General features: G+C 36.7%; 5 protein-coding genes across 5 annotated transcripts; all 5 read right to left on the reverse strand.

The window, feature by feature from the left end:
- Window positions 1–129: 129 nt before the first annotated feature.
- Window positions 130–3,100, reverse strand: LOC137719983 (actin-1). The gene is made up of 5 exons (XM_068458970.2): window positions 2,881–3,100; window positions 1,737–1,806; window positions 1,205–1,598; window positions 430–1,043; window positions 130–337 (listed from the first exon to the last, which is right to left on the reverse strand). Exons 2-5 carry the CDS (start codon window positions 1,794–1,796, stop codon window positions 272–274), a joined length of 1,134 nt encoding a protein of 377 aa, XP_068315071.1. The 5' UTR covers window positions 1,797–1,806; window positions 2,881–3,100; the 3' UTR covers window positions 130–271.
- Window positions 3,101–5,884: 2,784 nt separating this feature from the next.
- LOC137720169 (very-long-chain enoyl-CoA reductase) lies at window positions 5,885–8,996 on the reverse strand. The gene is made up of 4 exons (XM_068459184.2): window positions 8,592–8,996; window positions 8,279–8,318; window positions 6,618–7,372; window positions 5,885–6,181 (listed from the first exon to the last, which is right to left on the reverse strand). Exons 1-4 carry the CDS (start codon window positions 8,658–8,660, stop codon window positions 6,113–6,115), a joined length of 933 nt encoding a protein of 310 aa, XP_068315285.2. The 5' UTR covers window positions 8,661–8,996; the 3' UTR covers window positions 5,885–6,112.
- Window positions 8,997–12,166: 3,170 nt separating this feature from the next.
- LOC137720423 (DNA/RNA-binding protein Kin17, conserved region) lies at window positions 12,167–13,721 on the reverse strand. The gene has a single exon (XM_068459492.2). It carries the CDS (start codon window positions 13,576–13,578, stop codon window positions 12,394–12,396), a length of 1,185 nt encoding a protein of 394 aa, XP_068315593.2. The 5' UTR covers window positions 13,579–13,721; the 3' UTR covers window positions 12,167–12,393.
- A 1,971-nt stretch (window positions 13,722–15,692) lies between these two features.
- On the reverse strand, window positions 15,693–18,044 carry LOC137721163 (heat shock cognate 70 kDa protein-like). The gene is made up of 2 exons (XM_088694838.1): window positions 17,611–18,044; window positions 15,693–17,295 (listed from the first exon to the last, which is right to left on the reverse strand). Exons 1-2 carry the CDS (start codon window positions 17,819–17,821, stop codon window positions 15,917–15,919), a joined length of 1,590 nt encoding a protein of 529 aa, XP_088550964.1. The 5' UTR covers window positions 17,822–18,044; the 3' UTR covers window positions 15,693–15,916.
- Window positions 18,045–23,106: 5,062 nt separating this feature from the next.
- LOC137720077 (heat shock cognate 70 kDa protein) lies at window positions 23,107–25,226 on the reverse strand. Its single transcript, XM_068459086.2, has 2 exons — window positions 24,901–25,226; window positions 23,107–24,599 (listed from the first exon to the last, which is right to left on the reverse strand). Exons 1-2 carry the CDS (start codon window positions 25,118–25,120, stop codon window positions 23,239–23,241), a joined length of 1,581 nt encoding a protein of 526 aa, XP_068315187.2. The 5' UTR covers window positions 25,121–25,226; the 3' UTR covers window positions 23,107–23,238.
- Between the last annotated feature and the right edge of the window lie 766 nt (window positions 25,227–25,992).

Raw genomic sequence — 25,992 nt, forward strand, 5'->3', positions numbered from 1 at the left:
ACCTAGTGGTATCATCAGAAACACGAGTACTTTGAACAGATAAAATCATTGCAAGATATTAACCAACGAACCGGCAAGAGGAATCGCAGAATTATGAACCCAGAATAGAAATAAACCGAAGAAAAGCGATAAAAACAAATAATAGCGAAAGAATTGACCCATTTCAAAATCTGACTCCTAAGCTTCTCAAAGTCATAACACCAGCAAGTGAATAGCATAGAATGATAATAAAGTTGGACACAATTCTCTCCATGATTCTATTGTCTATAATTTAGAAGCATTTCCTATGGACAATAGACGGCCCAGACTCATCGTACTCTGCTTTTGCAATCCACATCTGCAATCAAGAAAACAAGCGGAAAGCTCGAATTAGTAATCATCCAAGATCAAATTGGAACAAGATGTAAAAGTGCAGAAATGAATACAAACCTGCTGGAAGGTACTAAGGGAAGCCAAGATGGAGCCTCCTATCCAGACACTGTATTTCCTCTCGGGTGGTGCCACCACCTTGATCTTCATACTGCTTGGGGCTAGGGCAGTGATTTCCTTGCTCATTCTATCAGCAATGCCTGGGAACATGGTTGAACCACCAGAGAGTACAATGTTGCCATACAGGTCTTTCCTGATATCAACATCACACTTCATGATGGAGTTGTACGTGGTTTCGTGAATGCCTGCTGCTTCCATCCCGATCATTGATGGTTGGAAAAGGACTTCTGGGCATCGGAACCGCTCTGCACCAATGGTAATGACCTGCCCATCTGGTAACTCATAGCTCTTCTCAACTGAAGAGCTGGTTTTGGAAGTCTCCATCTCCTGCTCATAGTCAAGGGCAATGTAAGAGAGTTTTTCCTTCATGTCCCTCACAATTTCACGCTCTGCTGTGGTAGTGAACGAATATCCACGCTCCGTAAGAATTTTCATCAAGCTATCAGTGAGGTCACGACCAGCAAGGTCAAGACGAAGGATGGCATGGGGGAGGGCATACCCCTCGTAAATGGGGACTGTATGGCTTACACCATCACCAGAGTCGAGCACAATACCTTCACAGTAAAATCAGCACACCCATCAGCAGAGACGAGAATAAAATGATTTGGGTTGAATTAAAAAGTTATTTCAAAACAATCATGCATGCCATTCTTCGGTAATTGGACACAATTTCAAATTAACACCCGCAGTAGGAAAGACTAATCAATGTGCTTACCAGTTGTACGACCGCTTGCATACAGGGAAAGAACAGCTTGAATTGCCACATACATAGCCGGAGTGTTAAAGGTCTCAAACATTATTTGGGTCATCTTCTCACGATTGGCCTTGGGATTCAGAGGGGCCTCAGTTAGAAGGACCGGGTGCTCTTCTGGGGCAACACGAAGCTCATTATAGAAGGTGTGATGCCAAATCTTCTCCATGTCATCCCAGTTGCTCACAATACCATGCTCAATAGGGTATTTCAAAGTTAATATACCACGCTTGGACTGAGCCTCATCACCAACATAAGCATCTTTCTGGCCCATGCCAACCATGACACCAGTGTGACGAGGGCGCCCTACAATGCTAGGGAACACAGCTCGTGGAGCATCATCTCCAGCAAATCCAGCCTAAACAGTAACATGAAAACAAGCTTTAGGATACAATGTCCAGAAAAGAAAGATAAGAAAAGGCACACCCATCCAAACCATCTGCACATCAATTTTAAAATGGCATCTTGCCAAACCAATATAAACATATTTTAATACCTTGACCATTCCCGTTCCATTATCACACACGAGTGGTTGAATGTCCTCAGCTTCTGCCATCTTCTTCTACCTGCTAGGTATACCACAATCAGTTACATCAGTTTCCTCCCCTTTTTGGCCTACAATTGCCTCATATGAAAAGAAAAGGAACAGACAACACAGTACGCCATGCAAAAAAAAAAAAGTCCCAAATGCTCATGCATAAGATACCACAAGTCTATTACATAAACAAACTTAAAGAAGGGTTTCATCGAAATAAAATCAAATATTGCTTAACAGTAATGGAAAGACATTTAAGGAGTCAAGATTACAAGCAGGACACACAAACACCATAATGATTTAACATAATGCCGGCCAGAAAACAGCAGCAGAAACAGAAGTATGATTTTTCAAAAGAATGTTTGCATTATGTAAGATGCCCCAGCGGAGTCAGTACGTATCCATGACTAGTAAATGAACAATCTTATCTAAAACAATAACAAAAAGATCCAGACCGAATAGGATCAATGGCCAAAGGTGAAATATGTACCACCAACTCTCAATGCAAAACAAAACAAGCAGCAATAAGTTTGGAGCAGGGAGAAAAACTTAGAAAGACCAGATTATATGAGCTCTCGAACCACCCATCGAATTAACAATCAAAGAAGATACAAAGGATAACAATGCAGCTGCTAGTTAGCCTTTTTGTGTTCATTCATGATATTTCACATTATGTAATTATGTGCTCATTGTTTCCGAAATTTTCATATACTTTACGTTTGCTGCTAACCATTTTCGTATGATGTTATGCAATGATTCTATCTAATTATATATATGTATATATATACATAGTGAGACATGATTCAATGAAACATAACGCATCAGTTGGTCACGAAAGGCAAATGGGCAAATCCCAAGTCACCATTCAGCATATGGAAAATCGGAAAAAAAAAAACAATCTTTCAAATCTGAAACGCGATCAAACGCCACAACAATCAAACCCCAAAATCAAAAACTCCCAGAACAAACAATGCAGCAATGAAATCATCAAAAATTACACACATGCAAGCAAAAAACAATCATACAAAAAGGAAACAAAAGAAAAATTAGAGATCTAAAGCAGCAGGAATCAGAGCAATAAACAAAGAGGGGTGGGAAAATTGACCTTTTTCTGCAAATGCGACGAGAGAGAGAGACAGAGAGACAGAGTGGCGTTTGAGAGTGGGCGAGGAGGAGGAGGAGGGTGGAGTGACAATAAGAAGGGAGGCCGACTTCAAATCTGGGCCGTTGGATTTTGATGGAAATGTTGAAGACTTCAGACCGCGTCCAATGGGTTGTGTTGGGCTCCCTCGCTTTCTGCTCCAGTCATTTTTCTCATTTGGTTTGACCCTTTTGCCCCTTGAATTCCTATTTTCATCCTTTCCACCACCTATTTGCCATTTGACATGGAGCTAGAATGGTGCTTACGCTACGTGAATTCAATAGAGAGAGTGGGCCCCTTCCTCGGTTTCATTCTCCCGCATTATGGTTAATTTGATCGTTACTTGCGTCGACGTGACAACTTCTTAATGTTTTGACTTAAATGTCTGACTCGTTAGCTCTAGATTTTCATTCTAAGTATAAGCCTCACCTCAACACATATAACTATCAACACAAAGTATATGAGCAAAAGAGCCTATTTCATGAGCTACGTAATTTCATGAATGTCGTTTTTCTCAATACTAAGTCATTTCAAGCATTCATTTAAGTATAAGTTTAAATATCCTTAAATTAAGTTTTAAATCATTGATTACAAGTGTATACATACAAATTATAATAGATTTTGCCCGGAAAAGAATATTTTGAAGAACATGAATATAATAGTTTGTTGTAATGGTAAGAGAAATAAAAGAACAATTAACAAAATGTACAAAAATGACCACTCAGTATTATGATCTGGTGGTATTTCTCTTCACTTGGAAGTGAGGGGTCTTAGGTACGAATTTCGTGGATGGCAAATTCGATCCATTATGTAGCATAGTTGGACTCCCCCTCCCCTTAGTGTAAAAATATCGATGTACTTAAAAAAAATTGTACAAAAATGATTCAAATTTTTTGGGGTGGTAGAAAGTCACAACTACCAAGAATTTGAATCACTCTTCAAAATAAACTTTTCCATGTGTGGAGCTAGACTCGTTTTCTAAGTACCCGGAACTTCGCCTCATTCTACGTGTGCGGAACCCATCTCGTCTTGTATGCCTTGGTTTGTCTTGTTTTGTATGTGAGGTGTCCGCATCATTTTGTGTGCCAGAAGCCTGCCCCTTTTTTTGCGTCCATAGAGCCCGTGTTGTTTTGGTGTGCACGGAGCTAACATTGTTTTCCATGCGCAGCACTGTTCTTGATTTCTGCGACCTATTCTGCCTCGTTTTGCATGTTAAAATCCCACCCCGTTTTCTGTGAAGAAGCCCACCTTGTTTTGCGTGCCATAACTCGCCTCGTTCTACGTGAGCTGAGTTTACCTCGTTTTGCGTGCGCTGAGCTCGCCTAACACCCATGTTTTTTGACAACAATACAAATTTTTTATTTCACAAAATATTTTTCTTGAGCCTCACGTTAAACTTTTTAAGCAATTTGGAAGCAGTTTTATACTTTATAGAGCAACAAATGTATATTTAGTAGAATATTTGAGCGAAAACTAGAAATATAATTAAAAGACATGGTAGTGAGTCCCAGAACATTGTCAAATGGGGTTTGACACTAGAGAATCTCAACGAAAAAACTCACCTTAACTTCCAAAACTTAACAGTGAGGAAAAGGTGAAAATAAATAAATTGAACGGTGATTTATGTACGAATTTGCAAAACCGATTGAAAACCGTGAGTGTCAAATCCATGTTTTTTGTAAAAAAAAATGCAAATTTTTTATTTTCTCAAAATATTTTCCGTGAGCATTAAGTAAATCTTTATAATGCATTTAGAAGTGGATTTACGATTTATTGAGCAATAAGTGTATATTTAGTATAATATTTAAGCCGAAAAGTAAAAAAATAAGTGAACAATATGGAGATGTTAAAATTTATAAGAAAAACTAATGAAAAAGGCTTGAAAACTTTGAGTTTTAATGATAAAGACAAAATAAAGGGTAATGTGAATAATACCATGATTGACTTTTTAGTGTAAAAAAAATATGGTTTTTTGTTAAAGTGAATAGTAGCATGATTTTTTCGTTAAAGTTCCCAAATTTATATTAAGTGTATATTTTTAAAATTAGAGATGTTAAAATTACTTGTAGGTGAGGTTTAAACAAAGAATAGCAAAATTTTGTTTTGTTAAATAGTGTTAATATGTGGTTTAGATTCAGGTAAAAGAAAAATTAACCAAAAAAAAAAAGATTCAAGTATCTTCAAATTTAGGTTTTAAATCGTTGATTATAAGTGTTTAAATACGAATTATAATAGATTTTGCACGAAAAATAATATTTTGAAGAACATGAATATGATATTTTATTGTAGTGGTAAGAAAAATTAACAAATACGTACAAAAATGATTCAAATTCTTGGAATGCACAAGTAACACATCATCACCCTCGATGCATTCATGCTCTTCACGCTTTTCATCTCGATTGGGTTTGCTTGCAAACACAACATTAAAAAAACATTATTGAGTACAAGGTGTGGCAATGAACAACATTTTTAGATGTCTATGAGGATCCACTTAAAAGTCACACAAATGTCGTTGGCATAATACAAATCCTCACTGTCACCAGCTAAGCCATGTTCTTCTTGAATGTGTTCTGATAGTGTGGACCAAGACGAGATTCTAAGCTACTTTAGCATATATTAAAGAGAAAAAGATTCGTGCTTTGATCAACTGGATTGAGAGAGGATCACGGAGATCTTCTAATTACATCCGTTCATCATACATTGTGCGACCGGTTTTTGTCAGGTACTGTTTATATTCAATTTTAAATAAAAAAATTTGATTTTTAACTGCACGATGTACGATGAACAGATGTGATTTGAGGATCCGGCGAGAATCGTCACTCAACTGGACCTAACCCACATATGCTAATTGTTCATGTTTATGATTACTAAAATATAACACTATTCCATCATCAGCCAACATCCATATAGCATTGCATCCTGTAAAGCTCTAATGAAATTATTGATTTCAATTAGAAAATACCAAGAATTTAAGGGGGGGAAAAAGGAGAAATTTCATAGTCAACAAGTGCAAATTACAACGCAGTTCAAACAAGAAGAACAAGATGACCTATCTTTTATAGATCAACAAGCGAATCCTAAGTAGTTCAAATGAACAGTATCTAAACGGAATGCTACGATAAATCATGGGGTAAATATGAGATTTTAACTCCCTCAAGCCGGCATGCGTGGAATGGAATCCAGGAGCCAATCGCTTCTACAGGAATGGAGGTAGGATCACCCATCGGCGTGGATACTTGGGTCTTCCGTCTTTCCCATCAAATATCTGTGATGGCAAGGTGTTATAACAAATAATGTTAAATGCATTCCGATGCTTGAATAAAACATACATATGTTAATACGTTATCCATAAAATATGGTTTTTCCCCAGTTCTATCAAACAGACTAATAGCAGCAGGAAAATGTATGTTGTCGAGAAAGCTAATATTGATGAAATCAAATTACAAAAGTCATCAAACATAATAAGAACCAACAATCGTGAAATCAAAGTTCAGTTTACTAAGCATTTACTAATCATGCACGCAAACTAACCCAGCCATGCAGTGATACTCAATCTATACATGAAACTGTAACATATCTATATGCATGCATAGAGTTGTTCTCTAACAAGGAGATTGAACTTTTAAGCAACAAACACAAGCAGTTATCGGTGTAGCGAATAAAGTATTTGATTTGTAGATTGCAATAGTCTAGAAGATTACCTTCTTAAGACGTCGGTGCTTTGTAAGAGCCCAATTGGTCATGATGGAAGCGGCAACTATGAGAAAGATATAACCAGCGACTGTCTGCGTTGCTATATTGAAGCCCAACCATTGATAGATCTCTGTTGTGTAATTTGCACACGTCACAATATTGAACAGAAAACCCCGTGGGATTTGATATCCTCCATTTCCATCTGGGCTTCGCAGGTTCCTCAACAGGATATGACAATACAAGTTTGAGATTTGACATATTATCCCAAAACCAAACCCAATCTTCATTTGGAGGTCACTAACAGGGGTGTAAAGCGGGTGATTCAGGTAATAAGCTATGAAAGCGCCAAAGCTCCAATAGTAAGCACAATTCCGGAATACATTGGAGAGTGGTGAGGTTGCATGGCTGAAGCGATGTACGAAAAATGTTTCCATAATACGTTTGAAGTAGTGGAAGCACCAGTAGTATAGAGCATATGTCTGGACCGGCTGGATGACACGGTCTCCTTTGAAGCCCAAGTAGTTGTAGACAGGGAAGTAGTAAAAGATGGGATAAAGGATCAAAGGGCCCAAATACTCAAAGAAGAAGAGTGTTCTGTAGGACACTTGTGGCCCCAGGTCCTTGAACACCACAGTTAAGTTATCTGAGTTCCCACTGATGTAATCTTGGAGACTTTTCTTGTAGCTAAGGACAACAGGCCTCTCTTTTGATCCTGGTTGGACAGGGAGAGTAAGCCGCTGTCTTGCAGGATAAAACTTTTTGGCTGTTCACACAAGACATAAAATCATTTAAGAAAGAAATATCTTACAATAACAAGAGCCGCTTATAGAAACACAAATTTCTTTTTGAAGTTTGTAACGGAACAAGGCACATAAGGAATTAATTATGACGGAGCATCAACAATGACATAAACCAACCTATAAACATACCTACAAAAATAACAGATGTAAACACCAAATAATTCAGGCCAGGTACCGAAGTTCCAATCTTGCTAACAAATCCAAAAGATCCTATGGGTTTAAGTAGTTGTATTTCTAAACTAAAGAATGTGCACTATACACTAAAGTTTCCTAATTTAATCTTCATTTTCTTTCAAATTCCAATGATATTAATCTCAAAGTACATCAGACATTTTCGGTATTCAAATAACAGCATAACCAATTACTCTTGTTTAGTACATTCTCTATTTCAGGCGTTTGACGGGGGAAATTGAGGTGAATCAGCTATCTTATTGGCATCCAACAAGGTTCTTCAAAATTTCCCCTAACTTTCATACTTTAAATTCTTACATTAGCATCTATAAGTTATAGCTCATATGGATTAAAGGATGTTACCATATAGTTTGTTCTTTAATAATGTAATATTTGCAAAACAAGAGCAATACTTACTAATCTCATGAAAATACAATACTACATGATTGCATCTACAAAAATAATACAACCGGCAAAAGATGCATATGCAAAACTCAATTTCTAAACTAAAGCAAACGTGATGCAGAGCAGCAAGCTTTAAAGTCACAAATTGTAAGCTATAAATACAGCCCTCAATCAATCTTATCGTTTAATTAGAAGACGATAATCAACCCGAAAAATCAATCTCAATTCTCAAAAGACTACTTATTTAGCTATACAAGTCCAATAGCAAGAAGAAGCATATCCAGAACACTTACTTCGCTTATAGATTGCATCCTGCAGATCAGCTACAATGGCCTGCAACACAAACAGAGACACAATCAAACTCAGAAAAGCTAACAAATAACTAAACTGAACCTAACCAAAATTTGAAAATCTCATCCAAAACTTGAATCTTTAACTAAACTGAACGGAACCCAAATTCGAAATTTCCCATCCAGTGCAATCAAGTATTTCATTTTTCCAAAAACCCCGTCCAGCATAAAATTAAAAAATTAATGCTTTGTTTTCTCAGAAATGCAACAGATACGTCGATGAACAACAAAGCTATAAGATAAAAGAGAAGCATACAGAATCAGTGAGCTCAAGGCCGCCCTTGACAACTTCTCGGCCACTCCGCGAAACTACGGTCACCTTCATCGTCGACAGCAAGTGAGAGCGACCCAATTCAGCAAATCGATCAAGCAACAAACCCCTTTAATTCTTTCAGAAAAATCACGCAATTTCCATTCGAATTGCAGAGAGTGCGAATCAATCCGGAAAGAGAGAGAAATGAGGGTGAGAGTGAGATCCGGAAATGGGCTCTCTTCCTCCTTAATAACGACGTGAAATGTTGTCTGGGTGTTAAGAGTTAGTTTGGGGGATATCGGATGGATGGTATGATATTAATGGCGTGTGGTTGGGGTAGGAAATTAGGATAGCTAACTATCAAGGTTGATGAACAACACTTAACCCCAAACTCCTACGAACATGTACACTAGTGACTAATCCATGTGAATAAGTTTGGAAGGGATTTTCTATGGTGGGCCATGTTTTTAATAACCTATCCAATCTTGACCCATGTTGTTTTAGTGTTTGTCATCAATATCTGAATGTGCTAAACTACTACGCTTATGACGTTCGATTCTCATTATCGAAGTATGTTTACTTATTTAGAATGAGAGAAGTCATGAATCAGAATGATACTTGATTGTTAAGTCTTGAAATGACACATGTATGTACAACTACATGAATGTTATTTAAGCATGAAATTACAAATTTTAATGTGCAGACCCTTTTATTTTTTAGTCGTTACATGTTAAACACAAGATATGTCATGAATGACCCAACCATGGTTAGTAACTATCCTCACAACTATTAATGTTAATGAGAGAACTTAAAAAATCTATGTACTCATCATCTATCAATTGTTGGGTCCAATGAATGCTTTCTTATTCAAAACGAAGATTTAAAAGTGTTCTCGATTATGAAATGAAATGTTGAGGAGCTTATTTGTGTAAAGAAAAACTTCAATATATATGGTCGAATGATGATTATTAACTAATAATTTGGCCCACGTAAGTCAATACTAATACCAAATTAATCAAATTAGTTAAGCCGTTGTTGCAGGTATTCAATGCCCTAACTAAAATCTATAGATTTATTGCTTTTAACTAACACTAAATGGCTAAGACATTAGTTAAGCTACTAACATACCTACCATTAATGGCATGGTAAGAGAAGCCACTAGGAAGGTGCAGAGCCATTATCCTTTCATATTTCATGTAGCGTCACTTTAAACCATATGACGTGATTATTAAAGATTAAATTATTATTCAAATATTGATTAACATGCTTATTTCTTATTGGTGGCACACTGACACAACATAACTTGCAATGTGATTCAAAAAAGTAGTCTACATAGCATTACTCTTATCAATGTAATAAGAGACCCTAGTCACCTATGCGGATCTGCTATGAGGTTCCTGTCACTTAACAATGAAAATTCTTGAATCCAATATTTGGTCCCACCCAACCCCACGGTTGTCACAGAATTTCGAGTTTGCTGCTCTATACGGCTGCCACACTCGAGAACTCCTTACCAGTTTGCCCATCCAATGTGACCTTATCGACTCATATATCATTGATCAGTTCCAAGGTTCCATTGGAGTTTCTATCTACTGATCAAAACTAAACAGCATACCATAATTCACACAATAAATCCATCAGACCTGCAGCTTAATATCTCATTGTTTCCAACTTTCCACCCTTTGTGTGCATCTTTCCACTGTGAATCCGGCTATTTCTCTCAACCCTAGTACACAAACAAACACCTGGTCAATTTAATCACAATATCAGTCGACTCCTTTCACCATATTTATAAGCGGTCTGTTCTCCTTCTCTGAGAGCAAGTCCACCGGTGTATTCGGCCTAATGGACAAGCAACATAAATGAGGCAATAGCCCCAACAATCAGCTCTAGCCCATGCGGGCAATGGGGCTTGGGGAAGGCCCGGTGGATAGCCCAGGCACGAATCTAGAGCCCGAGAACTTGAGGTCCAAGTGATGAATGGCTAACGTCAGCCACAATATAAAATTAATAAAAATAAATAAAATAAAATAAATATAAAAAAAGTAAAAAATCAATAAAAAAATCCGAAAAAATGAAACAAAAAAATAAAAAGATTTAATTTTTCAATAAATATGTTATCATTATCTTCCAACTTACATCATAATCTTATATTTTCTCAAAGACTTTGAGTTGTAATTTCTTATTTAATGACACGTGGTACAACGAGACCGATTAAAAATCATATCCGAAATTACAAATAAAATTATTTTGTATTATTTTATAAAATAAAAATACTAATATTTTATTACCCCAGAGCTATTCAGTGTAAGGATTGAGATGTAAAAGACAGTTACTGTTCATTGAAGACTATTCAATAGTGACTTGTCCTAGGGGCCTTTACAACAATAGAGTTACTCTGAGTGTCAATCCTCGGCTCGTCTATACGCAGAAAAGATGTATTAGAAAGAAGAGTCTTAACAGTGCACCGAAATCGTACAGAAAGAACGAACCATGTACCACTGGCGCAGAGAGAACCATGGGTTTCCACAAGCAGAAAAACACCCACAGTTTCTGGACTCTAGATAAGTGCCAAAAAGAATCAGGACGTGCATCATAGGCAGAATGAATATACGAGTACAATTTTTCCATGAGAGTTTTAACGAAAAACCATATTTTTACTTTTCCCTGATACTATTAACTACATCTTTATTTGTCATTTTTCATTAAAACTAAAGTTTTTTTTTGAACATTTCGTTAGTTTTTCTTTTTTCCATACCATCTTGAACGAATAACAAAACGAACTCCAGTTGAAAAGAACTGGTAAGGTGAGAATTGTGCAATCAGTCATGTGTGGCAGCAATTGTAATGAAGACTTCAAGGTGGCACAAAACACATTTCCTGAGTCAGTGAAAAGTGTCTAATTTTCAACTTTTCCGTCACAAAATACCTAATTTTCAGACATCAACTAGTTGAAGACACTATTCCATAACCAACCAAAACTAGTTGCAGAACGAAGGCTCAATTCCATAACCAACCAAACTAGAACGCAGGCAGGTAGTGGCCAGTCAAAGGAAGTCTCATACTACCAAATTGGAAGTTACACTATAAATCATTGAAGTAGGGTCAAAATCACCACCATAACTAACAAACAGAGCACATAAGTACAATTTGTTATCCCAGACTCCCAGTAATGAATACTAAGACGACATGAAAACCTCATAAATGGCAGCAAAATCTGAGGAGGCTAAAGTTGCTTAGTACTTTATGCTTAAGTGCAAAAGTGAGAGCTCAGCCACACCTACATGTCCAACTCTTGATATTAAACAGTAAGAAAACAGGTCACAAGGAAACTCTGCAATGTTTTGGTAAGATGGATTGGTCGAGAGTAAGAGCATTAAAAATTGGGCAACATCATCACGGACAATAAAAGAATACAAAAACACAAACAGCATCTAATTAGGCAAAGCGTGATTAAAATTCCCACTTTTCCTTGTTTTCTTCTAAGTACTGTAAAAATTGCATATTTGATTGCTATATGCAGTGTAAATATCCAGATTAATTATACTATTTATGTATATAACCACAAGAATTGACAATTGGCAACAGATTGTCGACAAACTTAAATAAACCAGAACTGTTAGTGATAAACATTGCAAAAACAATCATAAAACTCTCAAGTCATGCTTCTCTAGTACTCAACATGAACACAGATAATTTCTTGAACATACAACCAGAGATAAGTAATATCAGAATAGACTTTCAAAACAGGGTAGCGTATCTGAAATGCAGATGGTCATCATAGACAAGTATTCTACCAAATTCACTACGCAAGTTTACAAATATCCTCATACTCAACGGCTTTAAGCACTCTACCGTCATACACACCCTTCTCTATCTGCACCTTAGCGCAAAAGTTATCTGTGTCGACCGCCAACAACTTTGCATTTGATCCTCTGTAAGCCCCATTGACTATCTTCACAAGGCACCCAAGATTCGGAATCACGGTTTCAAGCTCAGCCTGGTCAACTCTCAAGACATGCTTGCTTTCAAGCATTTCAATCTCCCCAACATACTTATCAATCACTTTCCTCACAACCCCTTTTCCCTTATAGTAACCCTTGTCAGCCAAGGCTTTACTCATCACTTTAACAACGATTCCCTCACATAACCAATAATCCTTCCTATTAATCCTCTCCTTCTTCTTCTCCTCCTCCCTCATCAACTCCTCCAAAGCCAAGCTTCTGGCGTCACTGCCACTTCCATCTTTCGCCTTCTTAACCTTTCTCTCATTCGTCTCATCCTCCACCTCATCGAACACCAATTTCGCACTCCCCCCTTTCTCTTTAGGTCCCAGTTTCGAGGACCCAAGCGCAAATCCAATCTTAACCCCAGGCTCCAATTTCACTTCCTGATTGGCCTCAGCCTCCGAACCCTGATCAGACCCATTACCCACCGGCATAGACTGACAAACCCTCTCAATCTGCTTCTTAATCTCCCTCTCCTGCTTCTCCTCATCCGCCATATCCGCCCGAAGACGCTTGTTCTTCAACCTCTCCTTAAAAAGCGTCTCGGAATCCCGATCAATATACGTAATGAACCAACCCTTCGGCGTCTCGTCAACCTTACACTTCCCAGTCCTCCCCAAATGCTTCACGAACTCAGTCAGCGTCGCCCACTCGGTGGAATTCATATGCACGTGATGGCGGTCGTTGATGTACTCGTTGTACACGACGGTGGCGGCGATACGGCTGAACCGGTGGCTCCGCTTCATCAAATCAAGAAAACTCCGCTCGAACTCCTCGGTGTAACCGTCGACGATGCGATTGGAGTTCTCGCCGAAGATCTGCATCTGGCGCTGGTGGCTCTCGCTCATGCAGTGGCACTTGAATCCGTTCTCGTCTCTGCATTGCTTCTGGCACATCTGGCAGTACCATCGGAGCTTCTGGAGTCCCTTGGCCTTGATTCGATTGGCGATTGCCTTCGGTGTAAGGAAATCGTTCTTTCCCATGAGGATTTTAGGGCAGAGAATTGGATGGGATTTGAATTGGGATTGTGATTTGGGGAATTTGGGAATATAAAACCCTAGGAACCGGAGCAAACACTCGAGTTCGCGACGCTCCCCTTTTCCATATCGAAAGAGTTTTAAAATGATTTTGGTGGAAATGTTTTTTATATTAGTTTTTAATAAAAATTTAAATGGACCGTAATTTTTGAAAAAAACATTAGATATGTGTTTTTTTGCAGAATCCACACAAATCTTAAACTGCTTCTTTCAAAATATACTTACAGTATTTTTGAAACTCCAAATTAATTTGACCAAAAGTGTTTTTATATATTTTTAAAGTACACACAAATGAGCCATAAATCCTTTTCCGTATTAAAAAAAAAAAATAATAATCCTTTATTTGTTTTTATTTTTAACAAAGAAAATAATAGGAAAATTGGTGGCTATTAAGCACCTAGGTTTCAATTTTTTTTTTTTAACAAAGAAAATAATGTGATCAATTTGCACATTATTAGGTTTATGTTTAGTGAACTGTTACTTTATTTATTTTTTTTTGTCAAATGATGAATTTTGTTAGATTAGTCACTAACAAGGTTCGAACCCACGCCATCATATAAGAGCTCAATTCATTTTTACTACTATGTTAAAGGGCCACTTGTGTTTAGTGAACTATTAACTGTTGACGTAATAATACGAAACTTATTCCAATAACTATTATCGTACAAAAGAGAATAAATTAAGGTTATATTCAAGATAGATTGTGATTTTCACACTCTTGCTTTTTTTTTTTTTTTTTTTTTTGATAAGTAATGATTGTTTAAAAAAATATTGATAGTGATTTTCACAATCCTATTCACATTTTATTAGCTTATATTTCGTGATTCTACATTGATTTATTCAATTAGAGTCTAAATATAAAAAGAAGAGTGAAAATCACAAAAAAATGTGAAATTTGTTGAATATCAAAATGTTGAGTTGCAATGTGAAAACTGGGAGCCCTATGATCGATTTTGAAAGTGACCCCAAACGTAATGATGCAAAATGTACTTGACCCTAAATCCATTATTATCAGTCTTTAATTGCCTATTTATCTTTAGTTTCCAGATTCTCCTCCTCATCTCCTGTTCCTCCCCCCCTCCTAGTGTCTTATCAACCCAAAATTCTCATTTTTCTTTACTCAAATCTAGAACTTGCCAAGCCAAACCTACGAAAGAAGACACTTGTTAGAACTCATTGATATCTTTTAAAAAAAGAAGTTACATTTAGTCAAGCATAAGCATAACCATTACCCTTTGGGTTGCAAGAAGTTACACCATATTCTCAATTCCTTCGTAATTAGTTCTTCTGTTATTGTCAATTCTAACCTTCTTCTTCAGGTCGGTGGAAACATCTTCAACAGAGTCATTGAGGATGTCATTATCATCGACATATATCAAAGAAAATTTCGATTTTAGGATCACCCTTAGACCATCTTCAATCCTTGGGGATAAAGCTTAAAAATTTAAGGCAGAATATTTTAAGCCATAATCCAGAAACTGATTTTCTTCTCCAATCCTTAAAATTTTAGCTCGAGGTTATAAAATAATAATTTTAGCCAATTTTTTTTTGGGTAAATTTTTTGAAAATAAAATTTAGGTCGATTATCCTAATTTTTTTTATGAACATTTTAATCTAAAAATATTTAAATTCTGATCAGTAATTAAAAATCATACAAATACATAGGTATTTATAAAGTTTTAGGTTACTTCTGGTTTAATAATTTTCTTAAATTATTTTAGACATTAGATTTAATTTTGGGCTGTCAAATATTTGTTTTACCATTAGATTTACTCACATTTAATTATAGCCGTTAGATTATAAATAAAAAAATTAAAATGTTTGAAATACGATAGTTTGGTGGGTCCAGAATAATTTAAGCCAGCTTAAATCTTGAGAGGAATCTAGCCATAGATATATTTTTCTCGCATGACTTATTTTAGCCTAGTGGTTGGGAATGGAACCTAATTTATTCTATATTTAATTAGAATTTATAAAGTTTTATAAAAGTGAAATTCGGATGTATTCGATCTAAATTTTAATAGAGCCCACAAAGTTTAATAGGGTGTCTTCAATCAAGATTTGACAAATCATACCTCTCCGAATTGATCCCTATGAGATTTTGAAGAAATTTACACAAAATTCACATATAATTTATGAAAGTCTATTAAAACTTCAGCAAAATTCATCATAATCAAGATTTAACATCGGAATGCCAAATGAAAACTCTAACAACGCCTCATTCTAATTGATAGTTGATACCAATACTAATGTTCCAATCTGATCCAGCCTACCAAATAGGTCTTTAGTTCACTTTCTCAATTCCTTCAAAATTCCTAATGTCACTGTCACTCTTGATTGTAATCCCTTTCTTTTGGCCGGTGGACTTGTCTTCCGCGGAGACATTCAGGATACCATTGGCATCAATATTGAAACTAACTTCAAATGAAGGAACATCTTTCGGTGCTGGCGGAATACCATCAAGGGTAAATGCAGCCAAAAAGTTATTGTTTTTAGCTATGCTGCTTTCACCCTCATAAACAAGAAAGCCCACCGTAACTTGATTGTCATAAGCGGTAGTTACACTTGTTTTCTTCATGACTGGAATTCTAGAATTTCTTGGAATCACAATGTTCATGAATAACTCCGAACAACCACGTTCAAGACACTCAAATCCAAGTGATAAAGGGGTGACATCCAAAAGAGTGAAGTCCTGAAGCTTCCCATTTCCATTCCCACTCAAGACTGCTGCTTGAACAGCAGCACCATACGCAATTGCTTCATCCGGATTGATACTCTTGCACAACTGCTTCCCCTTGAACACATCCTGCAATAGTTGCTGCACCTTGGGAATTCTAGAAGATCCACCGGCAAGAACAACATCATGGACATTGCTCACTTCCATATTGGCATCCTTCAAACACTTCTCGACTGGCTCCAGACACTTGTTAAAGAAATCCACATTCAGTTGCTCAAATTTTGCACGGGTAATAGTAGTATAGAAATCAGTACCCTCATACAAACAGTCGATTTCAATGTCAGTGGCTGAAGTAAATGAAAGCCTCCTCTTTGCTTTCTCACATGCGTCTCTTAACCTCCTTAGTGCTTTAGAGTTTCCACTCACGTCCACATTATGCTTCTTCTTGAATTGCTCAACACAAAAGTCCACCATTTTGTTATCGAAGTCTTCTCCTCCAAGGTGAGTGTCTCCAGCCGTGGCCTTCACTTCAAACACACCATCACCTATGGTAAGTAGTGAAACATCTAAAGTACCACCACCTAAATCAAATATCATCACATTTCTCTTGCAATACCAACCAGCCTTCCTGTCAATGCCATAAGCAATTGCTGCAGCAGTTGGTTCGTTGATGATACGCATCACATTTAGGCCTGCAGTGTTGCCAGCATTTTTTGTAGCCTGACGCTGTGAATCATTGAAGTAAGCAGGGACAGTGATAACTGCATTCTTCACAGTGGAGTTGAGGTAGGCCTCAGCAATCTCCCGCATTTTCGATAGAACCATGGCCGAAATTTCTTCAGCGGCAAACTGTTTCTCTTGTCCCTCGTGGGTAACCACAATCAAGGGCTTGCCGCCAGGACCTTCAGTGACTTTAAATGGCCAGAGCTTCAAATCACTTTGAACAGTGGCATCACTGAATCTCCTACCAATTAACCTCTTTGCATCTGCAAATAAATGATTAATTTAAAAAAAAAAAAAAAAAAAAAAAAAACATTCCTAGAAAGAAAGAACAATTTCTATGTGGTCACTAAGATGAGTTATTCAAATATTTAATGAATAACTCATCTTAACGACAAAATACACTGCAGCGATAGTTATAATTCAACTTCATAATGTTCATACTCACTGCTTTTTGTTGTGTTAAAAAAATAAATTCTATTAGCCTTAGCATATAAGCATTTTCCATCAACTAACTCCGAAATTAAATACTGTTCAATTAATACCAGATAAAATTCATAGCAGATAAACGAGGAGCTAACCAAAAATGGAGTTGGTGGGGTTTCTGATGATTTGGTTGATGGCTGAATCACCAACAAATCGCTCAGTCTCAGTGAAAGCAACACAAGATGGAGTGGTCCTGTTACCCTGATCATTCACTATGATTTCCACACGGTCGTGCTCCCACACTGCGACACACGAGTACGTTGTCCCCAGATCAATCCCGATTGCGTGGCCTTCTTTTCCTGCCATTCTCTGCACGGGAACACGATAAAGAAGAAGAGCAGAGAAGAAAAATGTTTTCAGTGAGAGTAATAGGGAGGAAGTGGGGAGAGTGAGTCTGGCTAGTTTAGTGGGGAAGAGAAAGAGTTCAGAGTGGTGACTTTCATAAGTTAGATCTAACTTGGGAACGAAGAATCATTTATCTTTTGCTTTTCTAAAGTTTTGTGCAAAAAACGTTGGAATGCAATAAGTCTCTAAAATTTATTTTCTAAAGCACAAATGATAACGATTACCAAAAAAACAAAAAAGCATAAATGATAAGGACTGCTTTATACCTTTACCTTTACGGATTTGGATCCTCTCTTGAGTCCAAGGAGTGGATACTCCTGATCAAGAATTGTGAACTGTTGGATTTTCATCTAACGGTTATAATTATTATAATTTTAAAATGATCTCTGTTTGTAGCCGTTGGATAAAAATCTAACGGCCCACAGTCCTTGGTCAGGAGGATCCTCTCCTTGGGCTTAGGAGAGGATCCAAATCCTACCTTTACAACATTTTAACTTTACCTTCTTTTTTATTTGAGTAATATTATTCATACCATGTTTTTGTATCACATTTTCATACCACTTTAGGTGACATTTGATGTGGACAGCCACATCATTTGAATTAATCATATTTTTTAATTTAGTTCATTATTCAATAAATTAATAATTAAAAAAACTAGTTAATTAAATAATGGTTATGATATACGAGGAGTCATTCTCTTTCCTTTCCTTGGGTTTTGCAAAATTTTCAAATGATGTGGTTGTCCACATCAGATGTCACCTAAGGTGGTATAGAAATATGGTATGAATAACATTACTCTTTTTTTTTTTTTTTTTTTATTATTATTATTATTATTATTATTTATCTTGAGAGAACTTTACAACTTAGTTGCACATATTGAAAGTGGAACTGGACTTGCAGATAGAAAGCTAGCACATATCTCAGTAGCTAAGTAATGTACTCCTCCGAGAATTCTTCTATTTCGATGACCTTTTAAGGCAGATTTGGAAAATTGGGAGAATTCTTCTTCTTCTCCTGACATTCTCAGCATTCTCAGCGCTAAAACTCAAAGAAGAACAACTGATAGTTTTGGTTAATTGTTTGATAAAGGTTCATCCATGCCAAAGCGTGAAACCGAGAAAATAAAAAGAACAAATTTCTACGGTTAAACTTATCAATTGCAACTCCTTTAATTACACAACTTCACTCAAATTAAGCTACCGGCCGTCTCACATTCTAAAATTCGATAAAATTGCAGCATCAACAGAGTTAAAAAAAAATAATAATACTTGCAAGGGGCATGTATGGTTTAGAGCTTTTACTCATGCACGCAATATGTAAGTTCAATTCTCCCTTCCCACACTAAGAAAATGAATTTTATATACAAAATTATTAGTTGTACATATTTCACCACAAACCATATATGTGTCTTCGGAATTTCATGACACTAAATGAAAGGGAAAAGATAATGATGAAGAACAAATAGGTTTTTTTTTTTCAATTTATTTATTTATTTATTACAAGCGATGCTATTACTCTAAACTATATCAGAAATGTCTTCGGAATTTGATAGCTTGCATCTAGAAAGTAGTGAGTTGAAAAGGAGTCATATCCACTAGGCAATCCACCACTTACAATGAAGAGCAAATAAAAGGAAGTTTTAAAAAGGAAAAAAAAAATGTTAGGGGCTTATAATATCAAATTGACGTCCAGCATGGTCCTAATCAATGTTCTAAAAAACACTAGGCACTAGTCGGGCGGCAGGCTAGTGCCTAGCGCCTAGGCGGGGCCTAGGTGGATTTACATAAATTTACACTATATATTATAAAATATGAGTATATGTGTATAATTTTAGGACTTTTTTTTTTAATTTTATACAAAGAATAGTGGCCCTAGTTTGTTTTTTCTTTGAACAAAATAGTGGGCCACAAAATGGACCGAACTTGAAAGAAAAGCCCATTTTTTCAATTAAACCGACAGTTTTTCCACTGCCTTTCTCGGTTTCTCCAATGCCCATTTTTTCAATTAAACCGACAGCTTCTCCAATGCCCATTTTTTCAATTAAACCGACAACTTTTCCATTGCCCATTTAAAGGCTCTAGGCTGCATTGCTGCCTTTCAAGCTTATTTGCCCTCCCAGTTCCCATACACTCCTATTCCCTCCTATTTGTGCGGTCACGGTTAAGCCCCGTCAACATTTTATATCACTATTGCTTTTTGTATTATTATCTCTATAAAAAAAAATAATATAAAATGTTGACGTAGTTTAACCGTGACCGCACAAAATAGGAGGGGATAGGAGTGTATGGGAACTGGGAGGCAGAGAAGCCAGGTCCTTCTTTTCCTCCCCTTTTCAGTTTTTCTTTCAACTCTCTCTCTCTCTCTCTCTCTCTCTATCTCTCTTTCTTCTTTCTCTCTCTCTCTCTCTTTCCTTTATCTCTATCTCTTCTCTTCAACATAACCCCTTCTCTCTCTGCAACAAAACCCAACCTCTTCTCTTCAACAGATCCCCTTCTTTATCTGCAGTAAAACCCAACAGACGGATTATGTGTATTGTTCATCCCTGTATATTCTCAGTCTACTTGGGTTCATCGATTGATGTTAGGTGCAAGAGCGTAGGTTTGAAGATTTGGGTTATGGGTGGTGGATCGTGCGGATGTGAGGGGAGATTTGCAGAGAGAATCAGTTACATCGACTGCCGCCTAGCACCACCTTGAGTGCCTAGAGACGCCTAGGCAGCTGCCTAAATCCTTCCTGCCTTACTTGAACGATTTAGCCCAAATCGGATCGGGACTCCACCGCCGAGAGCCTAGGTGCCACCTAGGCCGATTTTTAGAGCACTGGTCCTAATGCCACACTACAGGAAAGGACTAACTTGTCCCTTGACAAACCGAGTGGAGATAGGAATGTGAATCACATATTGGCTTCATCTAGGTCCCAAGACATGTTGGTTGTATAAATTTTGGTAAAATGTTAATTTTTTGTTGTCTTTGAATATATAAAATCGATACACTTGTCAACACACACTCATATATACAAGTGAATCTGAAATATATGTTGTGTTTGGCTCATATAATTATGAGTTGGCAACAATTTTGATAGTGTAACTTTCTGAATGCTACAAGGAAATGGCAGCAGTCATTTGTGACTTTATGTTTGGCCTTTCGGCTGTGGCATGGAAGTCTTGTTTCAAGAGAAGACATGGTGACTGCCACAAGAAAAGTTGGAAGCAAGCAAGTCTTGACTTTGTGTTTGCTTGCATGCAATTGAGCATGTTTTATTTTCTATGCATTAAATGGCAAATGGAGAAAAAGTGGTACTCTATAGGCTAGGTATAGAATAGGTGTTGAATATACCATGTGAACTTAAGATTTTCTTGGTCTTGGTTGTTGGCATAATTGTTGGTGCATGACTATAAGTGAAGGAAATAGTTATGCATTGTGTGTGCAACAGGAGGAGTACACAAAGGAGAGAAAATAGAGAGTGAAAGTGAGAAACTCTTGGGGTAGAGTAAGGTTTTTGGGAAAATTCTGTGAGTGTATAAGGGATTGGGGTTTGGGTTATATATGTCGATTGAACTCAAGTGTATCTTGTACTAGTTATTCTCATAGTGAAGAGCAATATCTCTCCAGGGACGTAAGCAGGATTTTGCCGAACCTCGTAATTGTCTCGATGTCTTTATTTCTTGTGTTTAAATTGTTCAACTGTGGGTTTGTATTTTGGTGAGACAATTTGAATTTGGTTTCACACTGACCGGTCAAAGCACAACAATATATTGATAGGATGTAGGGTGGACTGATGTTGAGCCTGCAGTGGCCATGGCGCCCCACCACCTTTCAAAAAGTTTACATATTTCTTGAAATTTGTATGTTTTACTTATAAGATTCATGCTTTCGGCCCTCCCGTTTTTTGATCCTGGTTCCATCCCTTATAGGATGCATCTCTATTAGAGTGTAAATAATTGTACTGGTTTTGTGCATCGTTTGTTAGATGAAGGATTAGGTCATTGTTTCAAAAACCCTAACATTAATTTTTTATGGGACGTTTTGATATAAGCGCCTTATTTTTTAATTTTTTAGACTAAACATACTCTTTTTGAAAATTTGATCAAACATTTTCCTAAAATTTTGATTATTAATTTCAATTTTTCACATAAGTTCAATTTTGTTTAGAATTTTAGTTTTTCACGACTTTTCCTAGACATTTCTTTCTTTCTTTTCCTCTTATCCCTATATTTATGCATTTATTATCCATCTCTGTGCATTTTTTTTATTGTTTGTTAGAATTTTACTTTTTTTTTTTTTTTTTGAATATAGTAGAATATTTATAAAAAAAATGGTGAGATTTTATTATTTAGAAGACCCAACACATAATAAAGATTTGTTTGATTATATAGCTACGTCTAGTTACCTATAATATGGACACATTTAGTTTTATAATGGATTTGATTTTTTGTATTTCTCGGTTGGAATGTAAATCTACCAAAAGGGTTATCTGATAGAGACATTTGGTTTTGTGGTACATTTGTGATTTTTTGTTTATTTGTTCTTTCGGTACATTTGGAATCTAAACGTACCAAAATGGTTACTTGACAATGGGCACATTTGGTGTTATGGTACATTTGAAATTTTGGTACATTTGGTTTCTCTGTACATTTAAAATCCAAACCTACCAAAAAGATTACATAACAATGGGTACATTTGGTTTTATGGTACATTTGAAATTTTGGTACATTTGGTTTCTCGGTACATTTGAAATCTCAACGTACCAAAAGTCGATACTTTTGTTCTCAAATGTACCATAAGTTTTAAGTATATTTTTTTATATATCTATATGTGAAAATATTTGTATTGAAGACTTTTTATTGAGACATTTTTAATAGGAAGAGAATTTTACTTTTTTTTTTAAATACTGATAATAAGGTAATGAGGAATTAGTTAATTAAATTTTTATTTTATTTTATTAAAAAAATGTCATTTAATGTGTGGAAGGGGATTGACGAAATTAAATTCCTATATTATAGGCAATTATTTGCTAAGCTACCTTATGCCTCTATGTAAATGCATTTAAATTAATGACATGAAAATTAAATAAATAGAAAATTATTGAGGTGACAATTGATCAAAACACCTTAATCAATTAATCTTTAAGAGGGATGAGTGTTTAATCTAACAACTATAGAAAAGATGTAAGGCATTCTAATTTTCCCATTTTTTATTTTGGAAGATTAAAACCCTAATTGTTATAGGTATATAAATAAAGGGTACACGTGTGAAAGCACTAATTCAAAATTAACATAATAGTTGAAACATTAGAACCATTTTATCAATACAAATTACACAGTAGGCACACATAAGTAAAACAAATTCTGTTTCAGTCTGTAGCATGACATAAGATTCTTACATTATTCTTTCAATTCCCTCACAAGTTGTGTCATTGGTGAGAGTTATCCCCTTCTTCTGGCCAGTCAACATGTCTTCAGCTGATACGTTCAGAATCCCATTGGAATCAATATCAAAGACAATATTGAACTTAGGAACACCCCTCGGACCTGGTGGAATGTCTTTGAGCCTAAAATCACCCAGAAAGTAATTATTCACTGTTGTTGTACTCTCGCCCTCATAAACCGCAAATCTAACAACTGCTTGGTTGTCATGCCGAGTGGTAACAGTATAATTCCTCTTGACAGGCATTTTAGTGTTTCTTGGTATCACAACAGTCATGTCCCGTTCACACCCAGTCTCCACCCCGAGTGATAGCGGTGTGACATCCAACAAAGTGAGGTCTTGAAGCTTTTCATTTCCCTTCCCATTGATCAGGACTGCAGCCTGAACAGCAGCACCGTAAGCCACTGCCTCATCCGGATTAATGCCTTTGCACAGCTCCTTACCCTTGAAGACATTTCTTAAGAGTTCTTGTACCTTAGGAATTCTCGAAGAGCCACCAACAAGAACAACATCGTGGATGCTGCTGACGTCCAATTTAGAATCCTCCAAACACTTGTTCACCGGCTCCATACACTTGATAAAGAAATCCCTATTGAGTTCTTCAAATTTGGCCCGAGTTATAGTTGTATAAAAATCATTACCCTCATGCAAACAGTCAATTTCAATGTCGGTTGAAGACGTAAATGAAAGTCTCCTCTTTGCTTTCTCACAACTATTTTTTAACCTCCTAAGTGCTTTGGAGTTTCCAGTCACGTCTAAGTTATCCTTCCTCTGGAATTGCTCCACGCAGTAATTCACCATTTTGTTATCTAGGTCTTCACCTCCAAGGTGAGTATCCCCAGCAGTGGCTTTCACATCAAACACGCCGCAACTAATGGTAACTAGCGACACATCTAAAGTACCGCCACCGAAATCAAACATCATAACATTTCTCTTGCTGTACCAGCCAGCCTTCTTGTCAAGGCCATAAGCAATGGCTGCAGCAGTTGGTTCATTGATGACACGCAGCATCTTTAGGCCGGCACTGATAGCTGCATTTTTTGTAGCCTGACGCTGTGAGTCACTGAAGTAAGCAGGGACTGTGACGACCGCACTCTTAACAGTTGAGCCAAGGAAGGCCTCAGCAATCTCTCGCATCTTTCCCAAAACCATTGATGAGATTTCTTCAGCAGCAAACTGCCTCTCTTGGCCCTTGTGAGTGACCACAATCGTAGGCTTATCATGAGGACCTTCAATGACCTTGAAAGACCACAACTTAATATCATCCTGAACACATGCGTCACTAAATCTTCTACCAATTAATCGCTTTGCATCTAAAAATTGGTGCCACAATTAGAAAACAAATCTAACAAAGTAGAATAATTAAAAAGAACTTTGTGAACAAAGTTGTATAGAATAACAATAATTCGAATCAGAAAACTGTTGCAACATTAATACTATCACTGTAGTCCGACTATGACTTCTCAAGCATCAATCTTAAGCTTCCCATTAAGATCACCATAACAAAATTAAGACAAACCTTTTAGCCTCTTTTATTAGAACAATGCAATTTGTGTCATTAACGATTGAGAAAAGCTGGTTTCCAATTTGTAAAAGAAGTGGGAAGAACCTTACCAAAGATGGAGTTGGAAGTGTTTCTGATGAGCTGGTTAAATGCAGCATCACCAACCAGTATTTCGGCATCAGTGAAGGCAACGTGAGATGGAGTTGTCCTGTAACCCTGATCGTTCACTATAATTTCTACATGATCATACTGCCACACGGCCACACACGAGTAGGTTGTCCCCAGGTCGATCCCGATTGCATGACCTGCAGCTGTGTCTTTTCCCGCCATTCAAAGCTGAGAAACTGGAAGAAGAATAGTACTAAAGAGGAGAATTGAATTGTAGCAGAGAAAGAAGATCAAAAGAATATTTGTGCTTGAAAGTAGGAAGTATTATGGGGAACATAGGAAACTTTTGGTTCGTTATTCTTTTTCTTTTGGACACTTTTTGGTTCATTATTCTTTTTCTTTTGGACACTTTTGGTTCATTAAGTAATCTTCTTCATTAAGTTCCAATTAAAAAAACAATTAATGTACAGCAAGCATAAAGGAGAAAAACTGTTGCAGAGAGAGTAATAGGGAGGGTGACCTTGGTTAGTCCAGCGGTACAAGAAAAAAAGAAAAGAAAATGCCCAACATACAAAGGACACCAATACTATTAAACAGAAAGAAAAAAAATGCAAATTAGATGCACATATTGACATCCGTACGGACTGAAAGATGGCTAGTTAGATAGGTGGGATTCTACTTTTGGAAATGGAATAGCACATTGAAATTTGGCACACATCTTGGTAGTCACTCCTCCAAAAAAATCTTCTCCCTCGATGACTTCTTCCAGGAGCCATTGGGCCAGAGAGTGAGCTTGAATCAAAGTCTGCAGAAGACTCAGTCACATACCATAGACACGTATAAGCATGATCATTTGTATTTACTAGTGTGTATGTTACACAAAGAACAGATTTATAAGTAAGAACCAGGAGGATGCATGATCATAAGAAATAACGCATTAACAGAGATGCTCAGCATGAGTGAGCATACGGAGTTAATATTCTGTTAATAATAATGTTTTGCAATCGTCTTTACTACCCAACTGCCACATACAAACCATACAATGATAAAGCAAAGTTTTTAAGTAGGGAACATCCTCAAATAAATTGTGTTTC

The sequence above is a fragment of the Pyrus communis genome, chromosome 1 (assembly GCF_041283825.1).
Source record: "Pyrus communis isolate YQ-2024b chromosome 1, ASM4128382v1, whole genome shotgun sequence".
Classification (NCBI taxonomy): Eukaryota; Viridiplantae; Streptophyta; class Magnoliopsida; order Rosales; family Rosaceae; genus Pyrus; species Pyrus communis.